Here is an 18,589-nt window from a genome sequence, read left to right on the forward strand (position 1 = left end):
TCAGTGCAAACTTCTGCTCTCTCAGGCTGTTCTTGAACGCACACACACACAGTGTGACACCCCCCCCCACTATGCTTCTGACAGTCTTTTCGTAGGTCTCAGAGAATCTCAGGTGGAGAGGTTGCTTCTCCAAATCGCATGCCCCATTAAAACCAAGCACAATACAAGCTGCACTTGTGCTGTGCTTGGCTTTAATGAGGCAATATGAACAAGAGATGAAAACAAGTTAGCAGTGGGAAATTATATTTTAAGTCTATCTCTTTTCAGATACTTCTATTGTTATAGCTTAAGAGTTAGATGATAGTTTGAAATGTATAACTTTTCAAAGTTTAATTTTACCCTTGGTATTGCCATTTTTACTCTTATTATTTATCAGAATTCTGAATTTACAACATTGTTTTTGTTTTATCATAGGGAACCAATTGTTTTTCTTAAATGCAGCAGTGTTTTTCTCTTCCATAATGTTTACCTGCATGACAAGGTACCCTTCAATACACTTTCAAAAGAACATAAAATATCTCTTCATTTAACTGTTTTATTGTCATATCATTTTTTCCAATAATTTTTCATCATTCACTTTTATCTTTAACTATGTACGTAATCACTTTTTGCAACAACAAAAGAATTGGAATACCTTAGTCTTCTCTTCACTGCTGTAGCAAGTTGAGGTTTAGTATTAGAATGGCTAAATCATGCAAGGAAGCAAAGTTATTCTGTAGTCAGTAACTTTTTTCCAATGATCTGCATGTTATCCAAAGAGAGAATTTAGAGAGAGCTTGCCATGCCATGCCCAAACTATTACATCTCTCTCCAGTGGTGTATCCAGGTATCATCGTAAGGGGGGGGAAGGCATGGCGACCAGGTTTTTGGGGTTTTTTTTTGATAGACCTAGGAACACTTATATGCATGTAAATAATGTTTGATTGATTATCTTTATTTGAATATTAGGAAAACATATGAATAATAATAAGTATTAATCACAAAAAATGACAATAATTATTATTTCCAAACATTTAGCAATACAACGCGTGGAGTAAACAAAGTTATGAAATATGTAAGAAAATTATAAAAGGAAAGAATAATAGAAGTGCGTGTATACACTAAAATTATGTATAAAATTGTTTACAAAAATTGAAAACTACAAAAAAAAACAAAAAAAAAAACAATATTACACTCAAAGTAAGCAAAATTCTGAAATAGGTAACAAAATAAACAAAGGCATGAATAAAATGTGTTCATGTACACATTAAAATTATTAAAATTTACAAAGAAAATTAGAAAAATTACAAGGAAAAGAACAAAATTACAAAATATAATTTACAAGAAAGAATTATACTTAACTTTACAAAATAATGTTTTACTTTCTACTCCTTTTTTTTCTGTAGAATGTTAAAAATGTCGTCAGTATTTACAGGTAATGTTTTATGAATATAAAAAAGTGCTAGTCCATTCATTCTGTCTTGTCCAAGTAGGGCTTCTTAAATAAGTTTTCAAATATTTCAAAGTTGAAAACATTCTTTCTATGGTAGATGTTGTTACTGGCAGGGTAGTCAAAATACTTAAGAGTTTATATACATTGGGGAAAATATTTTATTGCACAAGTACTCGGTTGCATGACTAGGCTAATCTTTGACTTGAATTTATCCCTCCACAGAGCAGTTCGAAATTTAATATATTTATGTTTACACTGCACTGCAAATCAGTCTTGTAATTTTTTATTAACAACTTAATTTTTCTACATAATTGTCTAGATCAACGTTTCTCAAACTGTGTTCCACGAGATGTGAACAGGTGTTCTGTGAAAAAACGTAATTAATAATTAAAAAATAAAATGAAATAAATAAATTTTTCACATTTGTAGCGTACACCACTTTTGTTTCATTTAACATATTTTTTTCTTTTCGGTTATTAATATACTGGCATAGACTAATAATCAAATAGACTGTGGAACACTTTATTTTGGCAGGCTTTTGCATAGAGAAGTATGCTGAGAGGTATGCTGAGAAGTATGCTGAAATACAGTAGCGATCTAATATGCCATTTGTATGTGATTTAGGCTGGAGTACACGGGTTGAAGGAGAGGAGGAAGTGAACCGATATCATAACTAAACTCACTTCCTTGTATAAATTTTTTTTTTTGATAATCATTAGTGTTTTGAAATATTATTAAAATATGTGACCATGGATTTGTGGTTGAAAAAAGGAACTTTAAAAACGAGAAGCAAGTACTTCTAGTATGGCAACTGTGGTTGATGAAAACGAACACAATATTGTCACACTTCAAAGTGAGGATGAACAGTTGCAGCCTTTTGTTCCCCAAAAATCCGAAGTGAAAAAATAGGAATCAACAAAAGACCAAAACAAAAGTATAATGACAGTTATTTGAATTTCGGCTTTATGTGTGTTGGAAATAAAGATGCTCCTGATGCACAGTGTGTCATATGTAATAAAATATTAGCAAACAGTTCTTTGGCTCCCGCTAAATTTGTGTTTTGTAAGTGTTCCATGAATATTCTCTATTATTCAGTAACTTAATGCAATTAATAAAAAAAAAAAAAAAAACATGGAAAAGCTAGCTGTTATACTGCTGATACTGAAAAATGTGCAAATTCTTACAGCAGTTCATCACAATAATTATTAACTTAATTCCTTTCGGAGTCCATCAGAATCTATTTGAAGGGTGAAAAATATAATTCTAAGGCTGTTTAATTAGTGATCGCAAAATACCTTGAAAAGTAGAAAAATTTCTCTCTCACACCATATTTATGTCATTGTTATATAGTTTTTTGACAACTAATCACATGACATTTAATCAACATATTGTGTAAACACCTTGAGAGAATAGAGAAGCGAAAGGCCTCCTACATTCTTTTTTCTTTAATTTCAAATTTTTGGTTAAAGTAGGGCATATGCCCCCCTCACCCCAATATGCTCCTGTCTCCCTCTCTGTAGCATATAAGAGTTATATTTCTATGAAGTTGAGAATCATCCTTAAAATTAATGAAATAGATGAATGCTATTTCTTCTGTGATTGTCTCTTAGCATATGTTCATGTTAGATTTATTTATTTTTTTTTACAGAGGTTTGATTGCCTATGTAGATACGTAATTGCAAGTATGGATTGTAATTCTCTTAAGGTAAGCTTTTCTTTTTCTGTTAAAACCTGTTTGTTTCTGGTTCCAGTACCAAATTAAAAGTGGGACGATAATGGTTATATATTAATGCATCACCACATTCTTATTTTCTGTCAATTTCTATGATTGTGTAAAATATCAATTGACACATAATATGATGCTCAAAACAATTAGTGGTATCATGATATCAGTTATAGCAGATTTAATATTGACAGTTATAGTTTTGCATTTACTTGGATTTTACAAATATTTATAGTGAAAATAAATTATTTGACAGAATCTGCATAACAGTTTGCAAATTATCTCTTCAACAACAAATAGATACATCAGGAATAAATATGGAATTATTTTTTGATAAGCGAGAGGTTTAGAGATAAGATCCTGAGATCAGTAGTCCATGTCAATTTTAATGTACATACTATACAGATAAGTTGCTATGGCTTTAACTCATCTGATATTAAGTACTGTCTGATAAAAAGTTGATTTCATCTAAATGTTGAACTGTTTGTAGTTTACATTTGCATTGCCCATTGTTTTCAGATGTTTTCTTCCATGTTTGACAAAGGCTGAAGGAGATCACTGAGAATGCTAAAATTCATGCTTTTCTTTATGATCAAATGAATTTTATAATGTAATATAAAACAATGTTTTCTGACCAATTTTTTCAGAATAAACATTTGGTAAATTACATACAGTGTTCAGTGTTTATTTTAATAATTAATATCACATACTATTTAGGGGCCTAAGAGGGTGAACAGGCATTCTGTGTGTTATCAAGCACTCGGTCTAAAACACTGAATCCAATATCTTTCTCTTTTAGCAGATTGAGAAGTGCTGTTGGCCTGCCTCCCTAAAATTCAATCATTCACACCTTATTGTTGGTAAGCCCTGTTATGTCACTTTGGTGGCAATGAATGTGTAGAGTGGATCTCTTCAAGACGCCTGGTCGGCTTGAAGAGGAAAAGACCAAACCCTCTAGCACTTTATTAAGTATGACAACACGATGAAACAAATGGCCCCAAGTCCCCAGTGGCTTTCATTCTCTCTTTCTTATTGCAGCAAGAGGATCAGGGTGGAAGCAGAGGGTGTAAAGAATCTCTGGGTACAGACCAGGCTGTCATACACAGAAACTGAACTTGGCCTGTTACAATGTAAGATCGCCAAGATAAGATAAGATAAGATAGGATAGGCCTGGAAAAGGAATTAAAAAATGTGAATTGGAATATCATCGGCTTGGCTGAAACAAGAAGAAATTAGCATAGTAGAGGCATATGATGCAAGAAAGCAAGCTTATACAGCATCAGCCAAAAAAAAAAAAAAAAAAACCTTCCCATTTCACCCATTCGTTCCAGATGTTTGTCTAGTTCTGCCTTGAATTTATTTAAGCTATCAACTTCTACAACAACAGATGGAAGTTTGTTCCAGCAATCAACTACTGCTGGCTAAAGGAAAATTTCCACACATCTGTTCAACAACTGTCTTTCCTCAATTTCAGTTTATGCCCATTCAGGTTTATAATCTGAGCAAGAGGAAGAATCCCATCAGCATTAAGCCTGCTCAATCCATTCATGGCCTTATACATCTCAATCAGATCACCTCGTAGGTGCCTAGTCTCCAGACACTGCAGTTTGCAGAACTTAAGCCTTTCTTCGTAAGATCATCCCTTTGTTCCCTTCAACAGTCTTGTTGTGATTATCTGTACTGTACTCGTTCTAGCAACTCTACACCCTTCCTAAAATGAGACTTCCAGACCTGTACGCAGTACTCAGGGTGTGGCCTGACCATTGTCTTATACAAGGGGATAATCACCTTATCCCTGCATGCAAAATTCCTGTATATCATTGACGAGACTGGCATCCTGTCTGCACTGCTCAGAAAACTTCATATCTGACTGCACAATTACCCCCAGATCTCTTTAATTCTCCACTGCCCTGAGTGTAACACCACCCAGTTGGTATATTTCTCTGGGGTTACTGGTACCCATATGCAGTACTTTGCATTTGTCAATATTAAACGTCAGTTGCCACTTAGCCCATCTGCCCAACTTTTCCAGATCCTGTTGCAGCAGCATCCTGTCATTACTGTTATTAACAACCCTCCTAACCTTTGTATCATCTGCAAACTTTGATATTAAGCTTGATGTACCTTCATCAATATCATTGATAAATAGACAAAACAACAATAGACACATCACCGAACCCTGGGAAACACCACTAATAACATTAGTCCACGAAGAGCAGTGTCCGTTGATAACTCTGTCCTTCCCTCTCAACCTTCCTTTTATCCATTGTAGCAACTTGTCCTTAATGACATACTGCTGCAATTTGTACAGTAGTTTTCCATGTGCAACAGTATCAAAATCTTTCCTGAAATCCAAGTATATGATATCAAAATTATTTTTTGCATCCAGTTCCTTTGTGACTACATCATAGTATCCAGTCAAATTGGTCAGACAAGACTTCCCCTTAACAAACCCATGCTGTGCCTGAATTATTACTGCTGTCTTCTTTAGATAATCCTGCAATGCTTCTTTAATCAGTGACTCCATTATTTTCCCTGGATTAGAAGTCAAACTAACAGGTCTGTAATTACTCGTGGCACACTTCAATCTCATTTGTGAATTGGAGATACATTTACACATCTCCACTCTGTAGGGACTTCCCTGGAGTCTAAGGATGCTCTCATAATTATGGCCCTAGGTGCCTTTATTCACCCTTGGTGCTAATATTCACCCTAGGTGCCTTTCTTATGTTTAACTTCAACAATTTCTCCTCCATTTTGCTCTCAGTTATTACAAAATCATTTAACTACCTGTTAGAGTTTGTAAACGTTTGCTCCTCTCTTCCTTGAATAACTCCTCATGTGTGAATGTAGAAGCAAAATACTCATTTAGTTTGGCAGCTATCTGAGAATGACCTTCTACAGTTAAACTATTGATATCAAGTGGATCAATTTGATTCATTCCCTTCCTTTTACAGTTTATATAAGTAAAGAAGTCTTTTCTGTTTTTCTTTGCATCCTTTGCCAGAGATTTCTCATAATCTGCCTTCGCTTGCCTAACTGCCTTTGTTACTTGATTACAAACTAGCTTACATCTACTATAGGCTTCTGTGTCACCTGATAATTTATATGCATCCCATGCATTTTTTTTCTCTGCCACAAGTCTCATTAATTCATCTGACATCCATTTGCGCCTAAACCTAGAACAGTATTTCTTAGTTGGAATAAAAAGTCTACTAGCTTCCAAAATTACTTCATTGAATGCTTCCCATTCAGAATTTGCTGTTGGTAACATCATCAGCTGGTCCCACTGTATGGAACTTAAAAAAAAAAATCTTTGCGATCACTGTAGTCACCTTTATGAAAGCAACAACCCTTCCTTTTACCCCTTTTGGTAGTTACATCTTTAAGTGAATCCCACACAGCACGCTGTGATCACTGCCACCTAGTGGTTCCTTTATCTGTAAATTCCTAATGCATGAATAATCACTGTTGATAATCAGATTGAGAGTATTCCTCCCTCTGGTTGCCTCCCTAACTTGCTGTAGTAGAAAACAATCATCCAATAAATCCACAAAAACCTTGCTAATGTGCGAGTGACTAACCCACAAGTTCCAGTCAATATCTGGGAAGTTCAAATCCCCCATTATAAGACACTGTGATTTACTGGCCCTCTCTATTTCTCTGTATAATTGTTCATTGTACTCATTAGGTCTATAACAAACTCCTACCCTCATTTTCGTTTTCCCAGATGTCACACCAAGCTGACTCAACATTGCCCGTCTATGAGTGTCCATCTATGTCAACTGGATGCACTTCCTTAGATTTTGTTTCTTAATTATAAACTGGAGATGTTTGCTATCCTAGGTTTGCAGCCTCGATAATGGGTGATTGGTATGATGATGATAATCCTGGTCATGTATTCTTTGTAATGCCGGTGTTCCTTGCTGATTACAAATTTTTGATCTTGGTTTGCTTATTTGTGGCTTTCTGCAAAAACAAATAAACAAAAAAAAGGGGGGGGGGGAAGGCTTTAATTTTGAAGTATTCCCCTACTTCAGACTAGTGCTGAATTTGGAATGACCTTTCACTTATTGTGAACTTAAAGTTTGCTTTGAATTCTGTACTTGAAATATATTTATTGTGTTTTGTGTATGTTGTATGTGTATCAGTATGTATAAGGTACATTAAAATTAAATGTGTTCTATATACAGTTAGTGTATTTAATATTTGCATTCTGCATTTCCATGGGGTTGTAGGTAAATGTGTAGCAGTTTTGTTGAATGAAGGCAAAAGTACTTACAGATTCACAATAAAAATAGACAGCTCTCAACCACAGGCACCTAATAACCCAGAGTGTTGAAGAATATAATGTTCGTATGTTTTCTGTGAGCATTAACTTCCCTTCTGCACAATGACATTCCTGGAAACTTTTCTGATTCCACAGCCATCACTGTGTGTATTTGAACAAAAAAGTTTTTCAAGCAACATAACACTTTCTTTCTTTCTTTCTTTTTAGCCACATCATGACTTGTCCAGAGTGGAATATTGTCAAAAAATCCTGGAAAAATATATTCCAAAAAACAATGCCGCTAACCTCAGCAGATTAGATGGTGTGGAAGAGCACATGGTCTGATTAATTGACATCCAGTGTGGCATACTATCCAGTTATATTAAAGGAGGTGGCAAAGCAACTAAGCAAACCCTTAGCCATAATTATGAGAGCATCCTTGGACTCAGGGAGTTTTCCATGGACTGGAGATGGGCAAATGTATCCCCAATTCACAAAGGGGATTGGAGGCTGACACGAATAATTACAGACCAGTTAGTTTAGCTTTTGTTCTGGGTAAAATAATAGAGTCACTGGTTAAAGATGCATTGCAGGATCATCTAGACAAGACTGCAGCAAAAATTCAGACACAGCATGGGTTAGTTAAGGGAAAGTCTTGTCTGACAAATTTGATAGGATATTATGATGAAGTTACAAAGGAACTGGATGGAAAAAATAATTTTGATATCATATATTTGGATTTCAGGAAAGCTTTTGACACTGTTGTGCATGGAAGACTACTGTACAAATTGGAGCAGAATGGTATTAACCGTATCCCCGTCCGCTGGGGTACGTACCAGCCCCAACTGGGTTCAGCAAGTTAATTCTATAATTTTTACTCTAATTACAGAGCTGAAACTCACTATAGTTGGAGCCAGAACTGTTTTCTTGAATTTTCCCACTTAAATTTTCAAAACCTTCTATTGAATTTCACGCAAATGACAAAAATGTGACATCAAGTATGCAATTTTTTAGGCCTTTTCAATTAATTTTTTTACCCCCGCCCTAACCAGCCTAGAGCTTACGAAACCCGACACTTGATTTGTTTCTTGGTGTAAAGTGCGCGAATTTCTTTTTACGGAGAGGAGCAGTTCTGATAAACAACTCCGCCTGAATACGAGCGAAGCGTGGGAAGTATATATCACGTCACCCATACAGCTAGATCGAGATGGTAAGGGAGAAGTGTAAATAAACAAAAGACGAACAGGAGCTACTGTTTTTGACATAAGAAGCAATAAAGCCATACAGTACCAATAACAGTTTATGGAAGGTGAACAGATCGTATATCCTATCTTCAACAGTGTATTGCTCCTACGAACAGAAGATCAAGGAAATTCATCTGTTGGAAACGGGAAAAACTGGTGTAAAACTGATAACACTGCAATGCGCATTTGATAAAAAAAAAAAAAAAAGTTTGCTTTATTGTAATTGTATTTAGTAAACAATATCAGAACAGCAGTTTCCTGGGTTTGATCTTCTAACCAAATTTCGAGAAAATATTTTTATTTATAGCTGCGTTATAAACTTCGAAACTGGTGCATCAAAAGAAAGAAAAAAAAATCATCCGCTATGAATTTCTTTCTTTCTTGAAATGTGTATTGTTCACATAACCGCAATATTTGTAACAATACAAAGCTAACAGATTACAACTAACGGCTGCTCAAAAAGTATCGTTTGAAGATATTTGCTTGTTACGCTTTGATGTCATCGCAAAGGGAGAAATTCTGTTTTAGCTCAGAAGCCGAATAAATTCACTATCCACGGTCATAATGCTGTTCTGAACTGCAATAAACAGATAAACTCCGCTGACAAATAGACTTACTCCCCATCACTTTTATTGTTTTACTGTGGTTTTTGGCAGATGAGTTGGTGACTGCTAAATGCAGTGCGGTTTCTTGTATTTTCTCTCTCTCTCTCTCTCTCTCTCTCTCTCTCTCTCTCTCTCCATTTCGGGATCTCTGACCATGTGGTCATCACGTAATATAAACAGAAAATTTGTTTGTCGGAATGCTGCCCATCAATTATCAACTCTTTTACCGACCTTCTAATGTATGTTGTGTTCAAATAATCCACTTTGCGAAATTCGAAAGTGCTACATCAATTAGGAGCAAAAACAGTTTCCCCCAACATAACGAATTACTTTATAGGTATAATAATGATTTTACTGACTGGAAGAAAGTGTCCACAATAAAATAATTGTACAAGGCGAAAACATGCGGTGACTCAAAGGATAAGCAATACAGCGATGTTTGAAATTTATAATGCAGTTCACTAGCTAATATTTCCAGAGGAATTATTCTGGATTTTTTATCAAATGAGCACCAGACCAAAATCGGACTAATTAGTAATTCTGCATCCTGGGATGAACTGACTAATTAGAACTCCAGCATCTGTGATGAAATGTCGTGCACGATATTGTTCGCTACAACAATAAAGCAACAAAGCAAAACATTGTAACAGAGCAATAGTGTGAAATATTGTTAGAAAGTAAAAATGCTAAATACTGTTCCCTAAAACAATAGTACAGCAAAGTGTTTTTCTTTTTTTTTTCGTTTCTGCTGTGGCTTTCAGTTGAATTTTCTTGATTTTGTGTCAGTAGACAGAATATGTATTGTAATTTCTTCGATATGTATTGAAGAAATTTACAATATGTAAATTATTACAATATGTATTGAAATACATATTGAAGAAAGGAAATACGATAGTAAAATACACATTGAAAATAAAAAAATATTCCTGTGTTCAAACAATTTGGGAAAATTGTTTGAACACAGGAATATTTTTTTTGTAATTGTATTTTGTAATTTTGTAAAATCAAATGTGATTGTATTCAAACAATTTGGGAAAATTGTTTGAATACAATTACATTTGGGAAAATTACAACAAAAACAAAAAAAATCATCCCGCTTAGGAATATCCCATGTTGGATGAAGACAGATGAAAAGGAAGGCAAGAGAGAGAGAGAGAGAGAAAAAATTTTTTCATTCCGCACGGGAGAAAGTGACAGGAAAGAAAAACTGTTTGTGAGCTTATGTGTGTGTGTTCTGTATTGTGATGTATTTGGGCATTCTGGCTACCTGGAAGCAGTGATCACCTGGATGACTGCCTCCAGGTACTCGTCCCTAGCAGGAGGGCAAGATCTCCCCTACTAACTGCACGCCCTCCTCCCTGGGGAACTACTAGTAGTAGTAGTAGTGGCATGTGATGCAAGAAAGCAAGTGTATGAGCTTATGCAGCATCAGCCAAAAAAAAAAAGTTTCCCAGGGAGGAAAGAAAAACTTGTATAAGATGAAGAGGGAAGGAGAAAAGAGGAGAAGCACTATCCCGGCCCAGGAAAGCCCCAATCCAGGATAGATTGCTAGAACAACACAAGAAAAAAAAATATATATATATATAATAAAATAAAATAAATAAATAATAATAAATAAAATAAATGAAAGTTAGCGCTGTGGACCTTTGACAATCTCTTGGCCTTCTCCCCACCAAAAGGGTATTTTTTATTTCTCTCTCTCTCTCTCTCTCCAGGGTTGGACTAGAAAGGGTGGACTCCCTCCCTTAAGGAGTTTTTTTCCCCTCAAGTAAAAGAAGGGAATTGGAAATTTCATGAAAATGAACCCTGTTTTTCTTCATTCAGTGAACAGCTACTCTGTCAGCGCAAGAGAAGTGAAATTACATTTGGAATTCAAACATTGAAACACATGACATTTTATGGTGAATTTTTCGGGTGTTGTGTGATAATGAAAATTCAATTTTTCTCTGGAAATTTTTTGATGATATCAAATGCATATCAAGGAAATATTGAAGTATTCAATAACAATTACTTACAATTTCCCAATCCCTCGCTACGAGTAATGGATTGTTCTCATAATCTATTACTAGCTGTGCATTTTTTTTTTTTTTTCGTTTGTACACCAGGTGAGATGCATGTGAAGTTCCTTCGATATCAGTTTTCAAAGTTTATAACGCAGCTATGAATAGAAATATTTTCTTGAAATTTCGTAAGATCAAATATACATCCATGAAACTGCTGTTCCGATTTAGTCCTCTAGAAACAATTACAATAAAGCAAACTTTTTTTTTTATGAAATGCGCATTGTAGTGATCAGTTTTACGACAGGTTTTTTCTTTCCGTTTCCAGTATAGCTTCCAGTAGATGAATTTCCTTGATTTTTTTTAGTAGATAATACATATTGAAGAAAGGAAATGCAATATTTTAGTTTTTCAAAACCAATTCGTTGCAATTCTTTCGTACAACAATTACGAAAAGCAATAAAGCTACTGTTGTGAGTGAGCCATGCAAATTAGTGTTCGCAAGTAATGATGCTCAACTGTTTGTTTTCCACGAAAGTTGTTTACAGTTTCATTTTCTCCTTGGATCACCTTGGTAACGTTAATGACGTAAGCTTGACCAGTCAATTATCTCTCTGCTTGCGTTGATTCGTTTTAGCCAGAGGTGCCGAGCTGACGCGCGAATTTTTGAACTAATGCTGTAATGCGTTTTATTTTCAAAGCTTGGATCTTGTTTTGCCGACATCAAAATTTAATAAATTGAAATGTGATCGTACATTTTTGCTGTTTTAGAGTGAATTAATAGTTTTTGCTGAGCGCTAAAGGTAGGAAATCAAAGAATATACTTCTGTTTATGTATATTGAGAGTTTCAATTTGGAAAATTGAGTAGAAATTATGAAAATTATTAGTTTTCTTCGGGGGGAGCAACTTTCGAGTTAGGGTTAAAAATTAGACAAAAACAGGGCGGACTTAGACCGGGTTAAAGGTAAATTGCTACAATGGATAAAGGATGGTTGAGTGGGAGAAGACAGAGGGTGATAATCAATGAGTGCTGCTCTTCGTGGACTAATGTTATTAGTGGAGTCCCACAGGGTTCGGTGTTGGGTCCTCTGTTGTTTTGTATATTTATCAGTGATATTGATGAAGGTATATCAGGTTTAGTGTCGAAGTTTGCAGATGATACAAAGGTTGGCAGGGTTGTTAATGACAGTAATGGCAGTGTGCTACTCCAACAGGATCTAGATAATTTGGGCAGATGGGCTAAGAAGTGGCAACTGAAGTTTAACCTTCAGTTGCCACTTAAAATGAGGAGGACTCATTTTAGGAAGGATGTAGATTTGCTTGAACGTGTACAGAGAAGGGCAACAAGATTAGTGAAGGGAATGAAGGGATCCTCTTACCAAGAGGCTTAAGTTCTGCAAATTGCAGTGGCTGGAGACTAGGCACCTGCGCGGTGATCTGATTGAGGTGTATAAGGCCTTGAATGGGTTGAGCACGATGAATTCTGATGGGATCCTTCCACTTGTTCAGATTACGAACGTAAGGGGGCATAAATTCAAATTAAGAAAGGACAGATGTAGAATAGATGTGCGGAAATTTGCCTTTAGCCAGCGGGTTTTTAATTGCTGGAACAAACTTCCATCTGTCGTTGTGGAAGTTGATAGGTTAAATAAATTTAAGGAGGAACTGGACAGGCATTTGGAGGGAATGGTGTGATTTATTTATTTTTTTTTTTTTTGGCTGATGCTGCATAAGCTCATACACTTGCTTTCTTGCATCACATGCCACTACTACTACTGATACAGTGGATGATAATGGAGAATTGCACTTGATAGGCCCTTATCATTATAAGTGCTGGTGGGCAACAACTTGAAAAACGATTTAATATGACTTTGTCTTGTATGGTATTCCTGCAATCTGACTGGTTGGTGTGGTGAATGGAAGTGAGCTAGTCTAGTGGTGAATTGGACTGGTTTAGAGGTTTCTTATCAGCAACCTCTAAACCATCTGCTATCTGCTGGTATTTTGTCTGTGTCATGACAAGAATTTGCATGACCAGTAATGGTCAGGTGCGAGGGGTACATAAGGTACATTTGCTTTGAATGACTGGTTAAAGCTTGTGTGACTACTAAATACGATGCCATTTCTTGTATTCTCTCTATTATGTCAACTTCTCCGACCATGTGGTGAACCCGGTGTTGGGCCCATTGTAGTTTTCTGTACAGTAAACCCTCGATTTAACGGACCCCGATATAATGTATTTCGGATTTAACGAGTGGACAAACATATTAATCTCAACCATATTATTTTTTTTTTAGGTTATACAAAACTTCAGTGTTATTATTAATTAAAAATTAATAATAATTACCTATTTCCATTGTTGTTTTTATTTTTATAATCAAATTCAGGAAATTGTTTTTATTCTTTCTTTATTCTTAGCTGTTTTCCCAGAAAACAGATAAATAGCAGGTCTGCCGACTCACTTTGTTTCGGTCTCAGTCTGCCTCAAGCTATCGTGCGATCAGGTTGTATAAAGAGTATTTCTGTGATTTCTGAATTGTGACTTTATTTATTAAATAATTTTGCAATCCTTACAATTTAAAATGGCATGAAGTGATAGAGGAGTTAAAAGAAAGCGTGTTAACTTAAATTTGGCACAGAAATTAAAGCTAATTTCTCAATTAGCTCTAACAAGGCATCTCAGTAGCACGAGTAGTTTGTGAAATTTACGGCGTAAAAAAACAAACTGTTTCTGATATCTGTACCAAATTTAAGTTAACACACTTTCTTTTAACTCCTCTATCACTTGATGCCATTTTAAATTGTAAGGATTGCAAAATTATTTAATAAATAAAGTCGCATATTAAAATACAGTGTTGATAGCTCTAAATGTGGCTTTACAGAGGGGGGAGTAGAAAACATGAAAGTTGCACAAGATAAAAATGCTCTCCCATGTTACATTCGATTTTACGGACTTTCGGCATTAACGGACACCATTTCTCCCCTATTAGTCTGTTAAATCGAGGGTTTACTGTATTTATCAATGATATTGATGAAGGCATATCAGGCTTAATGTCAAGTTTGCAGATGATTCAGATGTTGGCAGGGGGTTAATGATAGTATGCTACTGCAACAGGATCTAGCAACATTAGGCAGATGGGCTGAAAAATGGCAGTTTAAGTTTATCATTGATAAATGCAAAGTACTGCATATGGGGCAGCAGGAACCCCAAAGTAATGTACCAACTGTGTGGTACTACACTCCAGATAGTGGAAAATGAGAAAGACTAGGGGTCATTGTTGCAGTCAGGTAAATTCTCTGAACAATGCATATTGGCAATCAGGATAGCTCATAAGGTTTTGTCAATGATATACATGAATTTTGCTAGCAGGGATAAGACAATCTATAAGACAATGGTCAGGCCTCATCTTGAGTACTGCATACATGTCTGGAAGACTGTGGAGCTGTTGGAATGAGTACTGAGAAGGGCAGCGAGATTGGTGAGTGAAACAAAGGGATGCTGTTGCCAAAGGCAACAATTTTCAGTTCTGCAAATTGCAGCATCTGGAGACTAGGCACCTGCAAGGAGATCAAATTGAGGTGTTTAAGAATTCATTGGATTGAGCAAGCTCAATGCTGATGGAATTCTTCCTCTTGCTCAGACCACACGCACATGAGGAGACACAAATTCAAATTGAGGAAGGACGGTTGCAGAATTGATGTGCAGAAGTTTGTCTTTAGCCAGTGGTTGATTGTTGGAACAAACTTCCACCTGTTATTGTGGAAGTTGATAATTTAAATAAATTCAAGGAATAACTAGGCAAACTATTGTGGGGAATGAATAGATGAAATGGGAGTCTTTTTTTTTTCAGTTGATTCTGTATAAGCTTGCTTTCTTGCATCGTTTGCCAATGCTAATGGTATAAACAGAAATAGAAAATTTATTGTTATTATTAATAGTAAGCTTGCTTCCTTGTATCATCTTCCTTGCAGATGATGCAAGGAAGCAAGCTTATACAACATCAAGCTGAAAAAATAAAAATAAACAATTCCCACCTCATCTAATATGTCTATTTCTTCTTTAAATTATTCAAACTACCTACTTCCACAACACCAAATGGTAGTTTGTTCCTGCAGTCATTTACTCTCTGGTGCAAAAGGATGGCTACAGTCATTCTTTTTCAGTGTAAATTTATGTCCCCTTGTGTGCATTTGTCTGAGAGACAGTTAGAATACCATCATCATCATTTAGTTAAGTCTGTGGTTGTTAACAGCAGAGATTGCTTCTACAGGTTGGGATACACTAAAATAGAAAGGGTGGAAGAATATTTGCTGATGCTATTGAGGCAATGTTAGGTGGGGCAGAAAACTGCTAGCTGGGGGGGGGGAATTCACAAACATAGCAAGCGAAGGCATATTATGAGAAATCTATGGCAAAGGATGCAAAGAAGAAGAACAGCAAAGATTTCTTTACTTATATAAACTGTAAAAGGAAGGGGATGAATCAGATTGGTCCACTTGATATCAATGGTTTGACTGTAGATGATCATTCTCAGATAGCTGCCAAACTAAATGAGTATTTTGCATCTACATTCACATGTGAGGAGTTATTGAAGGAGGAGAGGGCCTGATGTTTATCAAACTATAACAGGGAGTTAAATGATTTTTGTTATAACAGAGCAAAGTGGAGGAAAAATTGTTGATGTTAAACATAATAAAGGCACCTGGGGGGGTGGGATTCACCCAATTATATTAAAGGAGGATGGCAAAGGAAATAAGCAAACACTTAACCATAATTGCAAGAGCATCCTTGGACTCAGGGGAAGTCCCCATGGGCTGGAGATTTGCAAATGTATCTCCACTTCACAAAGGGCAATCAAAGGGTAGCCGACCGGGCTAGCCGAGTGGGTAAAGTACCTGCCCGGCAACCCAAAGGTCGCGGGTTCGATTCCCGCCTCGGGCTTGGATCAAAGTACTGCAAAAACCTTGGGAGGTGCAATATGGCCACAGAAGCCGATGCGCCAACAACTACCAAATCAAAAAAAAAAAAAAAAATCAAAGGGTGACACGAATAATTACAGACCTGTTAGTTTGACTTCTGTTCCAGGGAAAATAAAGGAGTCATTGGTTAAAGAAGCATTACAGAATCATCTAGACAAGACTGCAGTAATAATTCAGACACAGCATGGATTTGTTAAGGGGAAGCCCTGTCTGAACAATTTGATTGGATACTGTGATGTGGTCACAAAGGAACTGGATGCAAAAAATAATTTTGATATCATATACTTGGATTTCAGAAAAGCTTTTGATACATGGAAGACTACTGTACAAATTGGAGCCGTATGGTATTAAGGGCAAGTTGCTACAATGGATAAAAGGATGGTTGAAGGATGGTTGAGTGGGAGAAGACAGAGAATGGTATTCAATGGACAATTGCTCTTCCTGGGCTAATGTTATTTGTGGTGTCCCCCAGGGTTCGGTTTTGGGTCCATTGTTGTTTTGTATCAGTGATATTGATGAAGGTGTATCAAGCCTAATGTCAAAGTTTGCAGATGATACAAACGTTGGGAGTGTTGTTAATAACAGTAATGACAGTATGCTGCTGCAACAGGAACTGGAGAAGTTGGGCTGAGAAGTGGCAACTGAAGTTTAACATTGACAAATGCAAAGTACTGCATATGGGTAGCAGTAACCCCAGAGAAATGTACCAACTTGGTGGTGTTAAACTCAGGGTAGTGAAAAATAAAAGAGACCTGAGATAATTGTGCAGTCAGACATGAAGTTTTCTGAGCAGTGCAGACAGGCTGCCAGAGTAAGTCATGGGGTCTTGTCAATGATATACAGGAATTTTGCTAGCAGAGATAAGTAGGTAATTATCCCCTTGTACAAGGCGTACAGGTCCAGAAGTCACATTTTAGGAAGGATGTAGAGTTGCCAGAATAAGTACAGAGAAAGGCAACAAGACTGGTGAGGGAACAAGGGGGGGGGTGCCTTTACGAAGAAAGGCTTAAATTCTGCAAATTTCAGTGTCTGGAGAGTAGGCATCTGCAAGGCGATCTGATTGAGGTGTATAAGGCCTTGAATGGATTGAGCAGATTCAATGCTGATGGGATTCTTCCTCTTGCTCAGATTACTAACCTGAGCAGGCATAAACTGAAATTGAGGAAAGACAGTTGTTGAATAGATGTGTGGAAATTTGCCTTTAGCCAGTGGATAGTTGATTGCTGGAACAAACTTCCTTCTGTTTGGTGGAAGTTGAAAGCTTAAATAAATTCAAGACAGAACTAGACAAACATTTGGAACGAATGAATGGGTGAAAATGGGAAGGGTTTTTTTTTTTTTTTTTTGTTTTTTGTTTTTTGTATTTTTTGGCTGATGCTGTATAAGCTTGCTTTCTTGCATCATATGCCTCTACTAATGATAAACTTTACTCAATCCATGTAAAGCCTTAAACATTTCAATTTGGTCAACTTGCAAGTGTCTAGTTTCAAGACCTGCAATTTGTAAAATGAAAGATTTTTTTTGTGGTAGGTTTGGCACTGCTAATGTAGACATGTATAGTATCTTATGTACAGCAGCTCCAGCTCAACTGTGCTTTGTTACTCTTTGATGGTACCGAAATCTGTAAAATGGCCAGAAATGTGTATAATATTATGCTTGTGCAGTGTATGTGTTGTGTTGCATAGTTGTTTCTGGCCCCCTTTGTTACCAAGAAGTTGATCACCTGGAAAGCCTGGTCATCCTATATACACTATGAGGAGGTGGACCATAACTAAGGGTAAATTGTGGTGGACATCAGCACTACCATCATTATCTGTCCTAAAGTGTGAAATCCCATACCTACTGGATACAAAAATACTGAATGAATAAAAAAAAGATAAAGAAACACTCGTAGGATTTTTAGAATCATTAACAAGTAGTCATAAGTAGGTAACCAAACTAAGCAGTGTAATCCTTAGAAAACTGTGGCAAATTAGGTAGTCAATATCAGAAAATTAACATTTACAGTCGTCAATATATAGTTATCTATCTAATGAAAGTAATCAGAAAACATTGACAAGATTGAAGATGAATGGACTTGCATAAAGGAAGCAATTCTGGGTGCAGCACGCGTAACCTTGGGTGAGAGCTCGAGGCCAAGAAATGATGAATGGTATGATGACAAGTGCCGAATAGCAGTAGAATTGAAGAGACAAGCTAAGGTGAAATATTTGCAGCAGAATAGCAGAGCGAATAGTGAACATTACTAGGAAAAACAGATTGCCGCGCCTAGGATATGTAAAAAGAAAAAGAGAGAAGCTTTGAGGAGGAAGGTTGACGAAATGGTGGAACATT

At 36.3% G+C, this 18,589-nt stretch overlaps 1 protein-coding gene across 3 annotated transcripts in view; it reads left to right on the plus strand.

The window, feature by feature from the left end:
- The window catches only part of LOC150076551 (ubiquitin-protein ligase E3B), a 711,739-nt gene that overhangs the window by 93,856 nt on the left and 599,294 nt on the right, over positions 1 to 18,589 (plus strand). For all 3 annotated transcript variants that reach the window (XM_090387665.1, XM_090387666.1, XM_090387667.1), the window contains exon 5: positions 3,081 to 3,137. In XM_090387665.1, coding sequence (XP_090243791.1) covers positions 3,081 to 3,137 — 57 coding nt within the window. The remainder of the gene's footprint in view (positions 1 to 3,080; positions 3,138 to 18,589) is intronic.

Source organism: Mastigoproctus giganteus, chromosome 13 (genome assembly GCF_048544385.1).
Source record: "Mastigoproctus giganteus isolate SK-2022 chromosome 13, ASM4854438v1, whole genome shotgun sequence".
Classification (NCBI taxonomy): Eukaryota; Metazoa; Arthropoda; class Arachnida; order Uropygi; family Thelyphonidae; genus Mastigoproctus; species Mastigoproctus giganteus.